The sequence below is a fragment of the Neolamprologus multifasciatus genome, unplaced genomic scaffold (genome assembly GCF_963576455.1).
Source record: "Neolamprologus multifasciatus unplaced genomic scaffold, fNeoMul1.2 chr06_unloc_1, whole genome shotgun sequence".
Lineage (NCBI taxonomy): Eukaryota > Metazoa > Chordata > Actinopteri > Cichliformes > Cichlidae > Neolamprologus > Neolamprologus multifasciatus.
In genome coordinates, this window is record NW_028181982.1 from 55,001 (window position 1) to 77,722 (window position 22,722).

The 22,722-nt window shown below is 40.4% G+C and overlaps 1 protein-coding gene and 1 long non-coding RNA gene across 2 annotated transcripts in view; both read left to right on the forward strand.

Moving 5' to 3' along the window:
- The first annotated feature begins 3,699 nt into the window (after window positions 1-3,699).
- Window positions 3,700-22,722, forward strand: part of LOC146490382 (rhomboid-related protein 3-like) — a 41,341-nt gene continuing 22,318 nt past the window's right edge. Inside the window, exons 1-3 of the mRNA XM_085153255.1 lie at window positions 3,700-5,253; window positions 5,449-5,991; window positions 6,568-6,591. Of these exons, the coding sequence (XP_085009381.1) occupies window positions 5,851-5,991; window positions 6,568-6,591 (165 nt within the window). The 5' untranslated portion in view covers window positions 3,700-5,253; window positions 5,449-5,850. The remainder of the gene's footprint in view (window positions 5,254-5,448; window positions 5,992-6,567; window positions 6,592-22,722) is intronic.
- Window positions 18,802-20,661, forward strand: LOC146490383 (uncharacterized). The gene is made up of 2 exons (XR_014872782.1): window positions 18,802-18,884; window positions 19,247-20,661. It is a non-coding gene; the product is annotated as an uncharacterized LOC146490383 (long non-coding RNA).

Sequence of the window (22,722 nt, forward strand, 5' to 3'; positions counted from 1 at the left end):
TTTTCACACCAAGCTGCTTGCCTATTGTAGATTCACTCTTCCCAGTCTGGTGCAGGTCTACAATTCTTTTCCTGGTGTCCTTCGAAAGCTCTTTGGTCTTGGCCATGGCGGAGTTTGGAGTCTGACTGGTTGAGGCTGTGGACAGGTGTCTTTTATACAGATGATGAGGTCAAACAGGTGCCATTCATACAGGTAACGAGTGGGGACAGAAAAGCTTCTTACAGAAGACGTTACAGGTCTGTGAGAGCCAGGGATTTTCCTTGTTTGAGGTGACCAAATACTTATTTTCCACCCTGATTTACGAATAAATTCTTTACAAATCCTACCATGTGAATTCATGGATTTTTTTTTCACATTCTGTCTCTCACAGTTGAAGTGTACCTCTGGTGCAAATTACTGACCTCTGTCTCATTTTAAGTGGGGGAACTTGCACAATCAGTGGCTGACTAAATACTTTTTTGCCCCACTGTATATATGTATATATGTATATGTGTATATATATATATGTATATATATATGTATATATATATCTATAAAATTCCAAGCCTAAGGAATATTACACACTTCTGGATAAAATTATATTGTACATTATTGTTCCACTACGGTGTTGCGGTTATCGAGATAATGTCTTGGCTTATTAAATCCAGTTTTGCTCTTCAGCAAGTGTTCCTCTCCTTAAATTGAGAACAACTCATTCTTTGCAGTAAAATACAAGTTAGAATTAGTGCTCATCATTCTGACTCATTTGTAATTTAGCAAAATTATAATAATGAAAAATCTCTGCAGGCTTTTTGATTTGGACTGACTTTGGTAAAAAAAAAATTGCGTATTTTTTTTAACTATTTGGAATAACTTCATGTGGCACGGTGGCACGGTGGTTAGCACTGTTGCCGCACAGCAAGAAGGTCCTGAGTTCAATTCCACCATCAGGCTGGGGTCTTTCTGTGTGGAGTTTGCATGTTCTCCCCGTGTTTGCGTGGGTTCCCTCCGGGTACTCCGGCTTCCTCCCACTGTCCAAAGACATGCATCTTGTGGGAATAGGTTAATTGGATAATCCAAATTGCCACTAGGAGTGAATGTGAGTGCGAATGGTTGTCTGTCCCTGTGTGTTGGCCCTGCGACAGACTGGCGACCTGTCCAGGGTGTACCCTGCCTCTCGCCCTATGACAGCTGGGATAGGCTCCAGCGCCCCTGCGACCCTGAAAAGGATAAGTGAATGGATGGATGGGATGGATGGAATAACTTCATGAGGATTGTGGTGGAGGGCTTTATCTCCCAAAATGTTTTAAAGTGGGACCCAGTACTGTGTTAAAGTAGCATCTCTCTACATCCCCGAAGAGGCTCAAACTGAACCATAATTTATCCTAGATTTATTAAATAAGAGACGCTGAACTTCTGAAGTGATCTTCCAGACCTCTGGAAAATGTATAAATCCTTTGAGATGTGTTTGCGTCATAAACTGCATAAGGACAGAAACCAGAGGATGCTGGAAGTTTCTAAATAATGAAGTAGAGCTTCTTGGTGAATTTGATCCATTGCAGATGACTGAACCCCACAGGATTAATTTCACAATACACAGCAATATCTCATGCTGTGTGCTTCATTAGTTATTCCCCCAGTCATCCACTGTGAAATGTTGGCATAACTTAGCCCACTGAAAAATTTAAACTCCATTTAAAGGGAAACTTAGAAATCACTACTTGTCTTTAGAGACTACTTTGAGGCAGCCTTCTTTGACTGCTTTTTTCTGGTTGGTGTCTCATCTTCAAAGGTACTTTTCTATGTCTCTGTGAACAAAGCTCGATGTGCTGTCTTTTTGTCTGCTGCGGCTCTGCAGAGAGCGCCAGTTATTGGTCTCTGAGAAACTTGAATCGTGAGAAAACCTGTCTTTGCTTAGAATAACAGCCTTACTTCTTACTCGCTAGCTGTGATGTCTCCTACTGAAATGAGTGAGCTAACTTCTGCCATTAGTTCAAATGTCTATAGCTAAAATTAATGTGCTTGTATACATTTTAAATAGCAGACTAGTTATAGCAACAGATAATATGAAGTTAAATTAAAAATAGTGTTTTCTACAGCAGACAGTGGTCATAGTAGCTAAAACTAATCAATAATGGAACCTTTTTAAAACACTTAACCTAATTAAACTTAGTCAGCATCTGTTACTGCAAGTATGGGATATGCAAAATACACAAACAAATAAATAAATAAATACAAAATATAAAAATGGAGAGAAGAAAAACAACATTTAAATAATTAACAATCAATGAGTCCATCACTGATTCACTCAGTCACTTTAATTTCAGTGCAAATGAACACTTTCACACCATCAGGAATGGTGTTAATAAAGAGCAGTCGGTGCCTGCAAACAGCCTGAGCTACACGGATGCGAAAAGAAAGTGATACAGTTCAGGTCTTCATAGATGAGCTAAGTTCCCCCACATGGCAGGTTTTTCTAACCAAACATCTTGTCTCTCTCTGTTTCTTCTTCACACTCTCTTTCCTCATCACCTCTGTCCTTTCTCTCTGTCTCTTGGGTTACAGCTCTTCAGCTGATGTTAACACATGACCTGTGAACGCCACCTCAAAGCTGGTTTTGTACTTGTTTTAAATGGAAATTTCTGGGCTGTCTGCAGCTGTTGAGACAATAAGTTTGCCGGTTCTCTGGTGTCTTTTACGATTTTATGCCTGGTTTTATAGCTTTACAGTAAGACAGGGTGTCATGAAAAAGAAGTTACCACCTTCTTGATTTTTGCATATTTGTCACAATTCAAGGCGTCGTCAGCCTTGTGTGAAAAAGAAATTTCCCACAATTAACTGTGATTATGCATGTTTGTTTGAAAGCTGACTTTAATTTCATTAGCCACACTGAAGCCTAATTAGAATCTTTCTGACAAAGTGAAGCAGGTAAAAGATCTCAAAAAGCAGCACATCATGCCACAATCTAAAGAAACAGCTGAGAATCAAAGTCATTGACATCAATCCATCTAAAAAAGCGTTTCAAACTCAGTTTTATAAGGCTTTGGGACTCCAGCAAACCACACAGACAGCCATTATCCAAACTTTGTGAACCTTTGTGAAGTAGTGAAGCTTCCCAGCAGTGGCCATCCTACGACAATGACAACAACAGAGACTCAATGACCAGAACAACATCTAAAGAACTGCAGGCCTCACTTGCCTCAGTTCAGTGTTCACAATTTAGCAACAAGAGAGAAAGTGCACATCCATGGGAGAGATCCAATATGGATAAATGACAAGTGACCAAAAAGAGCACAAACGTTCATCTCAGATTTGTAAAAAAAAAAAACCCATAAAATGTTTTGATGATTCCCAAGGCTTTAGAAAATATTCTGTAGACTGAAGAGACAAATCCTGCTTCATAAAAAGAACATCATAAAGTTAAACATGGTGGTGGTAGTGTGATAATCTGGGGCTGTGTTTCTGCTTCAGGATATAAATAGAAGTGCAAATCAGATCGTAAGGTGTCGCTCCTGTATCTGCTTCACCTGCACGGAGATGGTCATGTGAGGTAATGAAGAGTGAATTATTTGTGCAACCTACAGTAACTTCAAAAAACTGTCATTAAACTTTTTTCTCTCCAGTGCACAAAAAGCACAAAATAAGAATACAGAATCTCAACACTGGGTCTGGTGACCTTTGACTACGTATTCTGTTCCCTCCTTTTTTAAGCAACATGACAAAGTTCAGCTTTAATCCCACGTTGTTGTGTGGAAGTCAGGGAGAGACCCCCAGGGTTAGAAATATCAACTGGTCATATGGTTACCATGGTAATGCGAACACGAAGTACCTGGGGGAGGTTTACTTGATGGATACTGATCAACCCACACACTGCAGACCACATAATTTCTCCTCATACATGGCTTCCACCCAACTATTATGTTTGTTTGATGTCTCCTCAGGTAATTGGTATGTGTTTGTCTGAGGTGGGGCCCCTGCTTTTTGTAGCTGCGGGCCGGAGGGGACATTTTATATCCCTCTATATAAATCGGAATTTATAGCTTTGGACACTCCCTCCTTCCCGCTTTTAGACTGAAGCGATTTTGCATGCTGTTTTTTGGGGCATAATTAATTAGTGTTTATAGCACAATAGAGCTGTATGCCAAGTCTTGCTTACTGTTGTGTTGGGTTTGTCTTCGAGATTTTTTTGGAATCTTTACCTTGAAATAAAATCGTGAATGTAGACTTTTACAGTAATTTTGTGCTATAAAAATAAAGTTAAATGAATGGACTTTTTAGATGAGTTGGATCAGACCAAACGTTAAATGCTCACTCTAGCTGCAAATATTAACAGGGAAATGTTGAACCAATATACTATGTTTTTATTTGAGCATATGGTGGGACATTAAGCGAGGGTCCTCCCTTAGGAAATTTTAAGTGTCATAAACGTAACTTTATGAATTTCTTCACCAGTGTGTGCACGGAAAACAAAACACATAGTGGATTACAATGCAGTGATTCCCTCTGGTATTCTCCATCATTTTTAAGAGTAATTTTCAGCTTTTGGCGCGGATAATTTATGCTTAACATTTATATTTTGGGAGCAAATTGCTTAAGAACAAACACCTGCCTGCTCCAGAAGTATTCTTTGCTTAGTAATGTTATCGTGTTTTCCCTAAATAAACCATCTGCTTCCTTAATGTTTTACTGGGAGGAAGAGATTAGGACAAGTGCATGTTCTAATTGTTGGGTGGATGGGGCGAGGCTTGTTGGTACAGCTGTGCTCGACAGCTACAAAAGTCTTTTAAAACAAGACTTTTCCACAAACAATACAAAAAAAAATGAGCATGTTGTATTCCATATGGTCACACTTAAGCAGTAAAGATGAAGAACACAAGTCGTTACGATCGTGCACAAATCAACCTAAACCCCACGAGCCAGCAACAGCCAGCGACAGCCAGCTGCTCGCTCAGGGAGCCGGAGTTCCTCGAAACCCCCGAGAGGCAGTGGCTGGTGATCCCTCCTCACCGCCGGCCAAATCTCTCCCTTTCTCCCTCCCTTCCCTTATCTCTCCGCCCCCACCTTCCCTCTCTTCTTCACTCCCTCTGTGCCTGGAAGGACGTATGCGGATGGAGCAGAGTCGCGGCGTCTCCTGGAGCTGATCCAACCATCCCGTCTGAGGCGGTCGGTTTGTGCCCCCCGCCCGCGCTTGAGGTTTCTTGCACGGCGCACGGTGGAGAAACCAGACGGCCTTTCCCGCTCTGCGCCGTCGACCGGCAGAAAACAGCGTGCCAGGTAACGTGACGCACCACAAAAAGAAGCTGGCACCTAACTGAACTTCTCTCCCAGTGTGCCATGTGCCCACGCTTCTGAAGTAGACTTTTACCTCTGCCCGGAGACGCCATACAAGACTTCATAGGTCGATGTCGTCATCCCTTTTCTGGGTTTCATGTTGTTGTCACTACTGATGATGTAATTATTTTTTTTCAGTTGGATCTGCGTTCTGCCGCTGCTGCGTCGCACCTCTCGAAGTGAGAAGACTCGCTCTGCCAATGTGCGTCCCCAGCATCGCAAACTTGGATCGTCGCCTCTTTTCGCGGAAAGACTCATCTCCACCTCTTAAAACCTTTTGTCACTGCTGACTAACGATGTATTGACAAATTGTGTGACACTGTATGGATACTTCTTTTATCCCCTAACTGGCTTTTACTAAACTGTCAGACGTCAACTTTTCCCTTGCGGATGAAGCTTTGCTTGCTCTGTCTATGTGAAAGTGCGTCGGGCATAACCGGAGTGCGCACACGTTTAATTCATTGCGGCGGGAGCATGGGATTTTAAACTACAGCATGTGGAGTCGTTCCTAAGGACCGCATCGCTGCTCTCCGTGGGTGTATGGAGAAGAGCAGCCTGAGAATGACAGGCGGAACCCGGGAGGCGCCGGTGAACATCTCTCCGGCGGTGGCGGCCAACGCAGAAGGCGAGGAGATCGAGGTTTTGGAAAGTACCGAAGTCATCCCAGTGGCTCCAGAAGAAGTAGGTCTACACAATGTGGCGTCAAGTGAACACATGACCCCTGTAACCTTTGACATTTTCACAGTTACGAATCAGGACCTTCAGCTTCATTTTCTTTGAGCGAAGTTAAACACAGTCCCTCTAAAATTAATTTCAGAAAGCCATTTGTCCATAATCAGTGGCACAACTGACAAAAACAAGCGTTTTACAAAGACACGAGATGGAATTTAAAATACTGTTTATTCTTTTGAGAGCCGAGTTAGTAAAAGCACCCAGCACTTTGCTTCATCTTTTTCCAAAGACACACGCACACAGCATACTACCTTTTACACATAACGAGGCACACTTTTGGTACCTTGTTATCTTTTGCTGCGGCTCATTGACCGTAATGATCAGATAATAGCTGCATGTGATCGCAAGACTGCAATTATGGCAAATGCGCATAGTGAAGGAAGCCCTTTTGGCCGATATTCATCATTATCAAACAGGTGCTTCCCTCCTGTCTGGTACCTGTTTCTGAGTTTATTTTTCTTCCCATCTATTCCTCTTATTCATTGCTTCACACGCTCTATCTTTTTCTCTTTTTACTTGTCTCAGCAATGGAAGTCTCTGTTTGACAAGGTATGTATCACAACCTTTAGTCCTTTAGGCTTGACTTTTCATATGCATGTTTCACTCATTGTGGAACTGTGTTGTCTCTGAAGGTGCTCATCTGTGTGTGAACTGTTGGTGACCTATGTCTTAATCTTATTATCCGCTCCAAGCAACACAGATATATTAATCTGTTAAAATCGGCATTGTCTTGCTTAAAGGTCATGAAACATAGGAAAGATTTAGCAAGATCAGGATTGCAGGATTGCACCAGAGGCAACAATATTTAATATTAAAAACTCCATATTTAGTGCGCTTTAGTGTGAATTGCCCATGGATCATGACCTTATCATTGTAAATGTGCTGTAACAGTGGCTTAATCACTAACAGAAGTGATTTAAACCTGCGCTGGGGGATTTTGCAAACTGGTAAAGGAAATGACATACGAAAACAACAAAAAAAACCATTTAGATATTAGAAATATGATGCAAATATTTTCTGTTCAGCTATCACAAGTGCTTACTTAATACTTTTTATAGTTTCAAAATACTGCTAAACTTTGATCAGTTCCATAAAAAAGTAGCATCAGAGTTTCATGGGGTTAATTGACTTGAATCCTGAGTCTTTTTTCCCTCCAGTCCCAGTTTATGAATTAGGATGAGTCAATAAATATATTTTCAGATCAAAATCTTGCCTAGTGCAGCTTTAAATCCTTCGCTCGCTGGGTATGACGGCATAACGTGTAACCAGGTCGAATCCCTGTCAAACCAAACTCGTGGAGAAGTGGGGGCTGTGGTGGGTGTGTCATTAACTGATATCGGCTCCAGTGATACAATTAGGATGATACACGATCCTGGATGGGTTGATCTGTGAGTCAGAGCAGTCTTGTAAGAAACACATGCCACCATGCACACACACATGCACAGAGACACACAACCGAGAAACCCCAGGAGAAGAGAAACAGCGACTGGCTGATCATGCAAGCAGCAGGTCTGACAGGACTGACAGACGGCAAACGAGCCCCCCTCTATCACGCAAACACACGCACACTTATGCCCACACAGCTTGCAGTGTGTGCGACTACTGCATCACCTGCTCGGCATAGGGCCCCCCACTTTCTCATGTGGGGAATTGTGTGCATATTATGTGCGTGTCTGTGTGTGCGCGTGAGTGCAGTGGTCAGCTGGGATTTTTAGGGTTGAGACTGAGGCTCGTGTCAGCCTCACTTTTAAGGGGGAGACAGAGGTCCCGTGGGATTATGGTGTGTGTGTAAGTGATGGCGCATATTCTGTGGACAGGCATTAAGTGGGCCTCTCAAGCCACTGTCTCTATGTGTGCTGCACAGCTTGGAGTTTCCTCAAGTGGGCGTCGGTCAGAAAAAAGCAAATGGCAGGGTCTCTACTCACCGTGGTAGCAACAAATATCCTTTCACTCTTTCAGTCTCCTTTCCTTCTTGGTTCACACAATGAGTTGGTCCATTTGTCAAGGGGCTGACCTCGGGGACCCCCAGCTTCTGTGAAGCGACAAGAGAAATGATGGGCCACTGAAGACCAGGAAAAGAAGGCTTTTAATCCACCCTGGCAGCCCGTGTTACTGCATGTGGAACAAAAGATGAAAGCTACTGAAAAACAAAGAGCAAGATCCAAAGATTTATGAGTCTAATGTAAAGATACACATTTCAAAGTTCATCTGTATGTGTGGAAGTCTAGTTTCATGTGTTGGATACTTTATTTGGCAAATATAAGATGTGAATGAATAGAAATATGTATGGTTCAGAGATGTGGAACAAGAGAAGAGAGGGGTGTGACATGCAACAGGTCACCAAACAAGTTTTCAAAACAAAGAAAAGTCATGACTTAGTGGACTGACCGGTAAGAGGTCAATCAAGTACAGGTAACAAAATCCTTTCTTCACGTTTATAACATATTATCATCGTATTTGAGGACAGCTGAGAACATCTGTCGATTCTAAACAAAAAAGAGCAGTTTTTCTTGGCTGACAGGTTGTATACATTTGTTTCTTTAAAAGATATCCCAGTATGTAAACTTGAAAATGTCTCACGAATGAAAATCTCACCTTCTAATAACTAGATGTTACAAATCAGCTAAAAATACAACGTCTAAAGTTGAGGACAATGATGCATCATTTCTGTTAATCAGTCCTGACACCTCTGTATGTTCTCAACAGCGCACATTTTATCCTGTCATCTCTCTCAGTGATGTTTGCACAGCAAAGAAACTACAGGATCGTTTTCTCTCATTCTTTTCAGCCTCACTCTTTGGCTTTGCTCCCAACTCTTTAAAGCAGTTTGAGCTGTGTAAAAAAAAAAAAAACCCAACCCTTTGCCATCCTATCAATTTTACCAGCTCCCACGTGACTCTGTACATACAGCTATCATTTCTGGATTTCAGACCATTGGGGACAGGATTCAAAGTGCTGCGTTGCTCTGTTTCCCCCTCACTCCTCTCTCCAGTCCCCGGAGAGGATTTTGTTGCTGTATAAGTGCTTTCTTTCTCTGCACACAGGAAGCAAGAGAGCAAACCTCAGAATGCTTTGATTCATGTTTCCCATCGCCTGAAAAAACATCGAGACTGAACACAGACACAGGCGATATCTAATGAAGCAGAGGAGATGCTGTTAGCGCGGACAGCAGCTGCACTGCCCCGCTCTCCCTCATAATCAAAGTGTCCCAGCCTCTGTTTGTCCTCTAGACACACAAATCTGAAAAGGCTGCAGTCATTGTAGCGTGATTACACACAGCACATGTCATCAGAAGAAAAAGAAAGGGCCCTTTACAGATTCTTCTTTCTACCCTGACTGATTTGCACACCAAAGCTCAGATAATGATGTTTCTTTCTTTTCTTTTTTTTGGAAGATTTCTGTGGATTTAATCAATCCAGTTTATATCTAGGATTTATTTGCTAAACTATATTAAGCATGTTTAAATCACACAGTAAAATGGAGGAAACACATTTGTTTTGTGCAGCCAGGGAAGGCACATCAGATGGCTTTTTATGTGTGACTGGGAGCACTAAAGATTTCTTTTTCATCCCGCTGGTAAAACAAAAAGTGTCTAAAAAGCTTCTTTCTCCTTTAGCTGTCTTGACCTAGATGGTGATTTTCTTACAATCTTGATTGTGAAGAGCTATGTACACACAGCAAAGATTCAAAGTTATTATTCACCGGGGCTGGGACTATATCTGCGTTTGCGATTGCTGATAGTAGAAGTCTCCAGATGTACTGATTGTGACGTGGCTCAGCTCAAATGAGATGAAGCACCTGTAAAGGCAGGATATATACAAACCATAGATTGTCTTTCTCTTCTTTAGAAACTTCTCTTTAGATAACTCTCGACTGAAGACGCACAACAGGATTGTTTGTCAATTCTCATAAATTGTCAGTGAATACTAACACATCTTTGATTCTGTGGTGTGTGTGTTTGTTTATGTGCAATCCATAAGTGTGTCCACAGATGCCTTTGTGTTGACAGCATGCTCCCAATGCCACTTCGAAAATCCCCCAGGCATGCGCCCACAGGAGCTTAGTGATTAAACACTTTCACATGTCTGCATACTTTCCGTGAAAGTGTTTCCCTTTTAACTTCATGGTTGGTGGCAAAGAAAATCCCAAAACAACTGACTGGAGCCACATAAATCAATGTCTTATAGTTCTTTTAGGAAGGTTGTCTAGATGGGGAGATACAGTATACAGTACATGTCATTTCTTTTATTCTTCCGGAAAATGGGAAGTAGATACAGTTATTTATCAAAACGTGAGGAAAAAACAACGTTTGTTCAGTTCTAATGAGCTTGAAATTAGTATGTGGTATGGCTGCCTTTATTCTTCATCACAGCCTGAACTCTTCTTATTTCTGGAAGTAGTCTTCAGGAACAGTTATCCAGGCCTCCTGAAGGAGATTCAAAGCTCTTCTTTGGATGTTGGCTGCCTTTTTTCTTTCACATTTTCTGTAAAGATGATCCCGGAGAGGTCACAGCTCCGGGGAGGCCAATCAATGACTGATATTGTTCCATTGTGTGCTTTTCTGTCCAGGTATTTTTTACTGCACTGGCAGTTCGTTTGGAATCATTGTGCCCAAAGATGAAGCCATTGCCAATCACACTGTTTACAGATGGTGTTGCATTTGGTCAAATCCGAATTCATAAATCCATCAATTTTCAAAAGATCCCCAACACCACTGTCTAAAATGAACGAGCCTTCACCGTGTTTTCCAGATGGCTGTAGACTCTCACTGTTGGGCTTCTCTCCTGACCTCTGATTATTTGAACCAAAAATGTCAAACTTGGATTCATCACTCCATAAGACCTGTTACCAGTGATTTTCAGTCCAATTTGTGTGTCATTTGGCATCCCTCAGCCTTTTCTCCCTGTTTCACTTCCTTAAGAATGCATTCTTGACAGCCATCCTTCATTTGGGACCATTTCTGATGAGGCTTCAGTGAACCATAGATGGATCAACTGAAGGGTCAACTCTAGCAAGGTCTTTGTTGGATTGTTATTATTATTTTTTCTTGCTGTTTTTCTTTTGGATGTGGCTTGAAGATACTGCTCATCTTCTGTAGTGTCTTTTTTTCACCTTCACATGGCCAGTTTCCTCAAATTATTTAGTGACACGCGGCACACAAAAATATTGATCAATAGCTCTTCAATAATCATGTTTTTAGTGAAGAAAAAGGATCAGATGATGTTATTTTTGGAATTTTAAAAAAATAGATTCAGCTAAATAATTGGAACACATTTTGTGTTTTAGCGACATGCTGCAAATAACGAAATACCTAAATACACAGAGATTGGTTCTTCGCTAAGTTGTCTGTTAAGTCTGGAAAAAAGGTTCATCCCTTGATTTAGGTTCCTTTTTTGTGCTTCAATGATTCACAGCTCAGTGTAAAGTGATTTAACAGTGAAAATGCCCAGGTATAGGGATTGGACTTGAACATAAGTAAAGAAGTGGATATGTCAAAAGAAAAACTTCAGGAAAGTGTGGAGAATTATTGCTCAGCAACAATAAAAAATGACAAGCAAGTCTGACTACATGGTAGCAAAATCCAAATAAATTAGTCTGGCTCAATACTTTTGCACATCAGTGTATATTTTCCTGTAAGCTGCTAGTTAGTGCCTCCTTCCTCATGACCCGTATATTATAAAAGATGTCAAGCATGACTGATAGAGGGGAAACCACGAACTTTGTGGGCGTAGCCTCCATGGCATCATATACTGGATTTGGGCTCTGGCTCAACTTTAATGTTTTGGCCGCCAATGCTGTCGTTTTTTTGGATGCCAGAACTTACCACATTTGGATGAGAGGGTGGAATTAAACTTGGTTAGTGAGCTGCATTCATAAATTGTATGGGTGCAATGCACAGACACACATATCTTATAATTAGTGTTAAGTAACATTCAAACACGGGGTCACCTAATTCTAGTATGCAGATAAAGAAGTTATCAAGCAAAAATCATAAAGGTGATATTTAGCAACTCTGTTGCCACTTAATCTGAAACAATGGACACCACAGGAAACAAGAATATCATGTTGTCTGAGTAAATGAGCGAATGGTCCACCACCCAGTTGACTGGCACTTAATGGAAAGCCAACTGGGAAGCCTCAGCTGCTATTAGCGGTGCATGCAGGGAGAGGATGTCTCGACACGCCCCGTCAGTTTTACTTACACTAAAAACAGAAGGAGGTTTAGACAATGAGATCATGAACAGCAGTGAGTGAATCTAGTGGTAGTTAGGTATTGTGTTTGAAGAGGGTAAGGCATGCATCATTTCAAAGAATGGCACCCGCAGACTTTAAAGGATAAATCATAAGGACCTTTGCCGCTCCCCATTTTCAAGAAATCTGAGACTAGATCAGATGTTAGATGTTTGACCAAAATATTTCCAGGACAGGCGTTTTTTCCCTGTATTTGTACCTTTTATGTCCTTGATATCAATTAGCTTCTAATTACTTTCTGTATATAAATTTATTTATTAGTGTTTCTCTCTTTATCCACATTATTTTTAGTATCCTGATGTGTTTATGAGGCTAATTGCCTCTGACACATACACAGATGGCGAGGTCACAGTTTGCTGACCTGCTCATCCAACGGCACACATGTGATTGACACCAGCTGAGTCCTGGAGATGAGCCAACGACAAACACTTTTTGAAGTGTGTTGTCTTGATTCAGGATCCTGAAAGCAAAATACACTCTGCCTCATTTTTATTGCAAAGCGCCTGGCCTGTGCGGTGATGAAATAACAGAGAGAGCCTCAAACATTTTCATTGAAAGATTTAATCAGTGCTCATCTTTCCCCCACTCCTTTGCCGCTCCCCTGCTCAGCTCTAAATAGATTTCCTTAATGAAAGGCACAGTTCCAGTTGGCGGAGTGTGAAAACAGTTTCTGCTTTTATGCAGAGGTAAAAATAGCCGCCTTGTCTGTCGATCTGTAAATGAGAGATAGACGATGCACCGGTTTATTTGTAATTGGCTATAGTGTGCAAAACACAGCAGCGGCATGAATCCGAGGTGTCTCTTTTGATAGCTGAATGGCTCAGTAATTTGGCAACCTCCATATGCCGTGTGTTTGTATGCATGTGCATCTAGTAGTTTTGTACACACTGGGCCTGAGAATGTAAATCCATTACTAGAAGTCAAGGGAGGGCAGTGAAGAAGGCGGGGTATGCCTATTGCCTTTTAGGACCAATGTCAGTGCGTACATTCTGATGGGGCTTCTTCACAAATCATCCCTGACTGGTCTGCTTTCTACGTTCTCTTTCATCTCACTTATTACCTCTCTGTCTCTTGTCTCGTTCTTCTGAAATGCGATTTGCCATCAGAGTTAAGTGGATGACACTGCAGATGTGACAAGGCTTCAGTCTCTGTCTGCTCATCAGTTTTATTTAATCTCTTTCCATTAGCTCAGTTCACAGATCCACACATCACCATGCACTAGCTCATCAATGATACAATAACAGGCAAAAACTGAAGGGCTACAGACAAAAAACATCAAATCAGTGGCTGATAAAGGAGCCAGAGGTATTGTTTTCAGCAAGGCTACATATATTGTGATTGTGAGCCGAGTGCGTGTCTATGTCACTGCTGACACAGCTCACAATAAGCTATTTTTTGTCTGGAAGATCACGGTTGTAGTCTCTCTAGCTGTGAGATTGTGAGAGTTTTGGCTGAAACTGGGTTCTAGTTTGTTCCTGAATGATGGCTTTTTTTGGTAACTTGTCATTTTTGCACTGTTTTTAACCATTAATGCGGTGGCATTTCTCAACACCACTTATCAATGTTGGGATGGTTTAGTTAGCTCTGATGGTTAAAACAGAAGAGTTTAATTTTAAGAGAAAAGCTTGGTCCCGCTCTGTGCTGTATGTGCCAGCATGACATAAACTCTGGATCCTTTATTGCTCAATGTTACGCTTGTAGGCTGCCTGCAGTCAGCCCGCAGGCTCTGGCTTAAGCTACACAAAATGACTGTTTGATTGTTGTGGTCCTGTTAAGCCACTGGGCTTTGCATAGGGCAAAGCACATCCAGTGTGCTCCCGAAAGCCAGCTTAACCTGCAAACACGATTTATATGTGGAAAAAAAAATCTTTTCATGTTGCAGCATGAAAAGAATTCTCCAAATTCTCCTTTTCTCCATATTTATTCATCATAACAAATCATAATAACAAGATCTACCTATCAGCCAATGTTCGGACATCAAACAAACACATTTGCTTACTTTGTTTAGTCTCAGGTATCCAGACTTGTTTTGTCCTCTCCTGCTTTACACAAGCATGTTTTGCTGTCATCTTTTATTTGCTTTTTGAACAAAAGTGCCAAAAGGATTTGCTTTTTATAATTATCAAACAGAAATACAACCTTGAAAATTATAGAAGAAAATAGATAGATCTGTCTTTTTCAAGACAGCCAATTAGCAGGCATGCTGCAAAAGGTTTTAGTGAGAAAAAAATAACCAAAGCTTTTTCACCCATAAATAAAGCCAATCTAAGGTGTGAGATTTCAAAAGTTCTGTTTTTTAGGTTTGAAAACCAGATTTAAGGGGCAATCGCAAAGGAAGCACTTTGCTCAATGTACATCGCTTTGTTTGCTGACAACTGGTAGCTTCTAGGCTTGAGGTTGCTCTACACTTTATGGCCAAAAGTATTGGGTTGCACCTCTTAATCTTGAATTCAGGTGTTTTTGGTCCAGTTGTCATAGATATTTCATGATCAACTATAACTGATATTAATGCAGTGTGGAACATAGCATATATAAAAAAGATGGAGTCGTCAAGTCAGGTTAACTCATGAATCATTATTCACTTTTACTAAACAGAAAGCACAACTCAAGTATCAACACGCATAATAGATCATCAACAAGACATGCCAGTGCTCAGGAGGGCAATTCCACTGAAAGAAATAGATCTCAGCTCAGCTGAGAAGTGGCCGATTTTATAAAGTCAAGAACAGGGTTTCCGAGTGAGGTATGTTGAGGTGCTTAGTATGTAAGAGTCATGAATGCTCTGCTGACTCAGTAACTGCAGCATTCCACATATCCTCTTTCATTAACATCAGCAAAAGACTGTGCACCAGGAGCTTTGTGGGATGGGTTACCTGTAGCCATGAGGCTGCTGTAGGTGTACAGTCCTTTACGATTATTGGTAGTTATTTTCTATATCTCACTTTAAAGTTGAGAAACGTTTAAAGCCCTGTCCACACAGGAACTCAGTTACATTCAATGACTTCAAGAGAGGATGGGCGAAATAACTGCAAACTGGGCGGGTCCAATGTAAACTTTTCTCAATGTTGAGGCAAATGATTGAGAGCGCAGGATAGCACTCATTGACATATGACAAGGTAGTAAATAAATGAGAGGGTTACCTACAGGAATGTCCACTAGTGATCAACCATCAGCGACAAAGTGATGCTTGATGAGTGAATCCCACTCATCAAGTGGACGGGCTTAACTCAGGATCATCCACTTTGCGTTGCCTACAGTTGTTTCACCTGTTGTCGTTTAAAGTTGATCATGCACGGAGAAACAAATGTAATAAAATATACTTATTCTCTTATTTACTTTATATATGCCCTTACATTTGTATCGTTCAAGACACTAAGTGTGAACCATTTTGTCCAAACCAATCAGATGTAGAGATGTTCCAAAGTCACAAATGTAAGATGGCAAAAACTCATTTAGATAAGAGGATACATTTGAACACTCAATATTCACTTTTTCTTTGTAGGTATTGATGATACAATATGAGTTACAGAAGTAGTCACATGAAGAAATTAAAAGCTGTAAAAATCTTGCTCATTCTTCCACAGATGACAGCTAGTTTACTTTCTTCGTCTATTTCAACGTACCAGTGCAGGATCACTGTTTAACAGAGTCCAGTTTCCTTCTTGCAGGTCATCACTCTGATCCTCCAGGGGATCAAAGACACATTGCAGGTCCATTCGTTCCTCATTGTATCAACAGGTCTTTCCACAGGTTGCAGAGCTGTTGACAGATCTGGTCATGACCCATTACACATTACAGCAACTAGCAGCTGTGTGCGTGTGTGTTTACATGTGTGGCACACTTGTAAGCTTAGGAGTTCTTGAAACTTGTGGCGCATGAAATACAAAATGACTCCCTTTTTCTCAGTTTAGAGATGTTGTGTGGATGTTCCCCCAGTGAGATATCAAGAAAACCACAATTTTAGGACACATTCCTATGCCATAGACCATGCAGGTCCACAATGAAGCCTTGCAGGTGTGTGTTGACACAGGTACAATAACCCTGTGTTTGCTGTGTATACCTGTCTGTGTGTTTCAGTGCTCTGATTTCTGCCTCTTCAGTCAAGCACTTCCCATTAAGGAATGTTTCTGACTGAGTGTTCAGCTGAGCCAACTCTTTCATTCCCCTCTCTTCTCCCAGTAGAAGAAGCGTTTAGTGCTCACTAAGACAGATGGCACATTGACAACCACCTCAAACGAAAGCTGACAACTGCTACCGCAGATGTTTAGGCCCATGTGCTGGATTCATAATGCTGGCTGTATTTGCTGAGTTTGAACTCTAAATTGTTTGTTGGCTTTCAGATCACTTTGTCTCACTATGTGCTCAGCTGTCCGTGAAGCGCTGTTCTAACAAAGTGCTTCTCCAGCGACTCCTTGTTTATTCCCACACCTCCTTGTCTCTCGGAGAGTTTGCAGTCATGACAGACTGTTGTGCAGACAAGAGGAAAAATGCATAATTGAAAGGTAATGGCATTTTTTTTTTTGCTGCTTTTTTATTTTTTTACGCCCACAGTAAAACTTTAGGTGGTGAGCTCAGATTGCATTTTTCTGGATTTACTTCTCTAAATTTACTAAAACTTTTTTCTTAGTTTAGGGGCATTTTTCATCCATACATTTGTCATAAAAACAGAACAGTACTGTGAAAAAATCTGAATTTCTTGATTAAAGGTGTAATAGGTGCAATATGTTATTGAAACATGTCCAAAAATACATGGAAATATAGCACATAAGGCAAAAGCAGAGTTTGTTCAATTCTAATAGGCTTGAAAGTCAATATTTGGTATGAAAATCTTTAGAAGCTTAGTGATTAAACACTTTCACATGTCTGCATACTTTCATGGAAAGTATGCTTTAAACATCATGGGTGGTGACATAGCTGAGAAGATAGATACATGTGCGTACAGTATACAGTACCTGACATTTCTTTATATTTTTTATAGGAAAATGGAAAGTAGATACAGTTATTTATTGAAATATCTGCACACATACATTAAAATATAGTATAGAAGGCAAAAACTAAGTTTGTTCAGTTCTAATGAGCTTGCAAGTTAATAATTGGTGTGACCACCTTTATTCTTCAGCGCAGCCTGAACTCTCTTTGTTTCTTTAAGTAGTCTTCAGGAGTAGTTCTCCAGGCTTCCTGAAGGACATTAAATGCTTTGGATGTTGGCTGATAGTGCTACCTATCCAGGTATGCTTTTACTGCTTTTGTTGAAAAATGAAGCTGTTGCCAATCAGAACCTTTCCAGATGATAATTCAGGGTAAATCAAAATCTGAAGACACTTTTCTATCTCCGTATTTCCATCAGTTTTCACACTAACACCAGTCCCAATACCACTGTGTGAAATGCAGCTCCAAGCTGTAGACACTCACTGTCGTACCAGCTCTGAGGTCACGTGATTCTATTTGTCTCTCATATTTTTCACAAGTTCTGCTAAAGAAATGGGAACAAATTTTGATTATTATCTATTTACTTATTTATCTTTTACAGGCTGCTAGCAGTAAAATGTGTACAGACACAATTTGAAACTGATTCTTTTCTATGTATAGACACATATAAGAAACATAAACACTGCAGCCAAGCAGCCAATGTCCAAAAACCCCTCCAAAACATACAAGACCTCCAGAAAGCCTGAAGAACTGTTGCTCAACACCACTTTAAAAATGAACAGAAAATGTGTCCATTCTCTCTTTTGTCTGTGCTCAGTGGCTTCTCTGGTTTGTGTTCACATGACAACTTTCCAGAAGCAGACTGTATATAACCCCCAAACTGGTGTCACTTTACTTAATAACGCACTTAGAAGAATATAAACAATTTACTTGACACGGTACAGGTGGACTGTGGACTGTGGACTGTGGGCCTGGACGCTTCATTATAACTTTTTGCAGAGCAGTTGTTCTCTCTGCAGCCCTCACATCAGGTTCCTCTGTCTGCCACATCAAGATTGGTTAAATAAATTAGGCAGACAAGCGACTTCCCTCAGACTCGGTGCCTGCCCCAGTTTCAAGATCAGGAAGCTGGCTTCAAGAAAGGGAGAGAGATGTTTACTGTTTACTAATGTGGGTAATCATAGAGTCACGATTGATATGATAATATCATCACACATTACCCACAGTAACGATGGTATTGCACTGATTTTGTAGCAATTGATACATCGTGGCATCCAAGTAAATAAGTAAATAAGAAAATATTTTTAGCAGCTGCGTTTTGCTGTCAGGTGTGTGTGTGTGTGTGTGTGTGTGTGCGTGGGACTCCAGTAGGTCACATTAGTGGAGAATTCTCTGACTGCGTGTTTTATTAGAAATGTTGGTATTTGGTGACAGCACAATGATAATGGTGTCCCTAGAGAAAGTGATACGTGATACTGATACTTAGCCCCATCCTACTGTTTCCTTACTGCTTTCTTATTTTATTTTCAAGTATATAAGGTTCCCTTGCATTTATTTATTGCCGTGTTTGATTTAACCTAACGTAATGTAATAATACATAGCTCACTGTAAAAGTAAGAAAATGCACATAGCTTCTGGGTCTAAAAAGTGTCGCTAATGAAGTTGAAGTTGAAGTGATATGTTTTTTTATTGATTAGCATTCAAATATCTCAGTGAAGACAGAACAAAGATTTACCACAAAGCAAGAAAGCATGAGACAAGGCTAATCAAAAGGTATTGGCTGAAGCATTTGCTTATTACGCCAACCCTTTTAACAAAAGATCTTTTAGCATGCAGCTCCTGTACACAGGGCTCGAAGCAAAAATAAAATTCAATTCAATTCAATTTCATTTATATAGCGCCAAATCACAACAAATGTCGCCTCAAGGCGCTTCATAGATACAGAGAAAAGCCCAACAATCATATGACCCCCTATGAGCAAGCACTTTGGCGACAGTGGGAAGGAAAAACTCCCTTTTAACAGGAAGGGCTAGGGTTGAAAAGATAAGTATAGCTGTCTGGAAATCTTTGGGGAAGGCTTCGGCCAAAGTTTCAAGTCATACTGAATACATGCAGCATATGTTTGTTTTGTAAATTAGGGTTTCCATTGACCAATAAAACCCCCATGAAGGGTATGCCTTAGGGTGTCATCCTGGTGAATGGCGGTACTTTAAGATTATGCACATCAAGATGACGGTGATGAAAATGCTCAGCATGAGGTTCACTCTGGGATATCATCCACCAACGGATGACATCATAATGGCTTCGTCCATCTTTTGTATACAGTTTCGGAGTAAGCCAGAGGAGTTTTGAATGTTGGCAGTTTTAGATTTCAAGAAGAAAGTCAAATTGAAGAAAATGCTTGTAACTTTGGATGGGTTTTATTCAAAAGTTTGAATATTGCAGATAAGAAAGGCAAAACTTTGGAGCTTTTCGTTGTATCTTGGACCAGGAGCTGTTGTGTCAGACTGTTTGTAAGAATGGATCACATCAGGAGAGAGGGTCTGTGAAAAGCTTCCTGATGTTTTTATGTGATTCATGACATCGGTGTTTCTTTGCAAAGCAATTACAATGAATATCAAAAAAAGTTACAAAAAAAACTGAGATATGTTGAAATTGCATGGGTAGTAATAAAAGTGTACAAAGTGCATTTGGACTATCTTACACTAAAAGAAGGAATAACTGGCTTTTTAATAGGCTATTATGTAGTGATTTGAGTTTTTCTGCTGAACTCTATATAACCTTAAAAAATGAAAAGAGGTTTTACACACTAAAACATAATTTTGTTAGAGAAAAAGTTGTTATGCGTCTGAGAGTAAACGTTAAATATTAGTGGGGTTATTAGAGATTTTGGAGCTTTTATATTTTATATAAAAGCTCTTTTATATCAACATAACCGCTTGATTTGTTTGGGTGAGAGGATGGGTCAGTAACTCTCAGACATCCTGGGCCAGCCCAGCAGGCTCAGCAAATGTCCAAGGTGAGTGACAGTGCTTAGCTTTCACACAGATACCATCCTGTCTCCCCTGTGTCGTCTTACAGGGCATCACTGCCAAAGCCTGCCAGCCGGGCCAAAGTGCTGAAGTGGCTAACAGTGCCAAGGGCAAAACCACATCACAGCATGCAACACAAAATTAGACAAACAGGATCTGCAGCCATTGATTTGATGTTTACTGAATCCTAGCATCCTTTTGATTATTAGCATTGATACTGCTGACTGCTGCAGTGGCGTCTGTTCATAAAGGGGCAAATAAGATAAACACTGAATCATTCAGGTTATAAAACATAATCCAGACGTCCTGCATGTAATTTTGCAATAAAGGCCCATAGTAAAATACAGGGACATGAAATTAGGTCATAGATGGAGTTGTTCCCACTGATGATAAAAATTTCAGTAGTTTTTCAGCTGTGCTTACTATGAAGCATGAGCTTCAGAGAAGATACTTTGATTCCCTTTTTCTCATGGTTGGACAGGCGTAACTGTTTTTAGACAAAATATATTTTGTACTCCTCAAAGAGAATAGCCTATGTTGTTCAGCACTGGGGACTGCAAAAACAAAATACCCCCGTCCATAAATATTATTCAAAACTGTTGCCATAGTTTTACAAAATTTTGGTCCAAAATTGGACCACGCAACAGGACAGGGATCCCAAGCACAACAACAATTCTACAACAGAATAGCTGAAAGGGAAAAGCATCAAGGAGCTGCGATGACTCAGTCAACGTCCAGACTTCAGCCTGTGGTTGGATCTTTTCATAAACAAATGATTGTAAATCTCCACCATTTAAATTATTGAATTATTAAAGCACCATTGTAAAGAACAGGGGACTAAACCTGTTATGCAGTTATGTGAGATACCGATGAAGTCATGCAGAAAATGACTATTTCAACTTGTTGCTGCTAAAAGTGTTTTTACAAGCTATTGAACTATGGGGCGTACTTGCTTTTTCCACAGGGCTACAATGTCCTGGACCAACTGTATTTTTCACATGACGGTAAAATTAATGAATGACTGAACTTTGGCTATTAGACACACCCTGAATAAAAACCCGCCAGTCAAGAACATAAAGGACTAATAAAGCTTACTGCATTTGATCCTAACATTTCCCTATCTGTGGAGAATTTACCAACACTGAGTCTTAGTGTGTTGTTTAATTTAATATCTGTTGAACTCACTGTAGGGAGCTAATTTTCAGCTTAGTAATTCTCATTTAAGGCAAATTGAGGACGGGAATTACTGCTGTGCTAAAAACTGGGAAATGTCATGACTGATTATTATAACTGTTAGATGAAACACAGTAAAATTACACTGTTAACCAAACAGTATTTAATATAGATTGGTCACATTATGTCACTGAATAGGGACTATATTTTGGCTGACTGAGATACAATCTCTCAAATAATTGTTAGCATGGGGGAACATCCTTAAACAGGCTTTTTATGTGTAAGGATACACAGTGGTCAGAGGTTGAGATAACAGAGGCTTTTCAAATAGATAATAGGCAACATAGAAATTTTCATATAGCTTTTACTATTGTAAATCGAGCAGAATCAACCTTCAACAATAGAAAACATGCAAAGAGCAGATATTTCTAGATATGGATTGAAAAGCTTTTAAAAGAAATAAATAGTATTGGTGGATCTTCAACGTTGCTTTTTTTGTAGTTGTAATGTGTTTGTGTTCAGCTTACCTCAATAATTAGTCAGTGGATCTAAAGTTAGCTCCGTTCGTGTAAAAAATCTGAATTTGATATGTTGTAGTCAGAATGAATGTTACTCAGCTTTCAGCTTATTACTCTGTCCAGATTTGTTGCGATCACTTTTGTGCTGTGAGGCAGTAAAAACCTCATTTATTGCAATCTCAAAATCTTTTGTATATCCACTTGGTCTCGTAGTGCTGTCTTGAGTGCTGACACTAACCGTAAGGATAACATAAGAGGGAATTGCTGTAACCTGACATTAAGTGAGAGAAGATTCATTTCACAGCATTGATAATGGAAGATTCTCAGCCTGTAAATCCATCCCTAATCCTTTGCCAGCCCAGTGGGGTATTTGCGTTTTTATGTGGTTGTGTCACCTCCAAATGTGGCTGTAGTGATCACAGCGCATCCTTAATGCATTTTGGTGCAGTCGCTCTGTTTACTTGGAATCAGATCAAACGAACAGGCCCTGTTTTCACACTCAGCATTAACATGCTGAGTGTGAAAACAGGGCCTGTTCTGTGACAACACCGTCACCTTGTCTCCTCTGTTGCAGTGTTTAGTAGAAATCTTCTCAGAGTTACAGAAGCAGGTGGGGGTATTCTTATGGTCGTCACTGGGTTTGCTGAACCCACATTTGCAGACATAGTGGCTCATCAGAGTGCCTGTCAGAGTCTGACACTGAAGTTGTCATTGTGATAACGCTTATCTCCTTCAGGGGAAAAACTGCCAAGGTTATGATAACTTACAGTTCAATT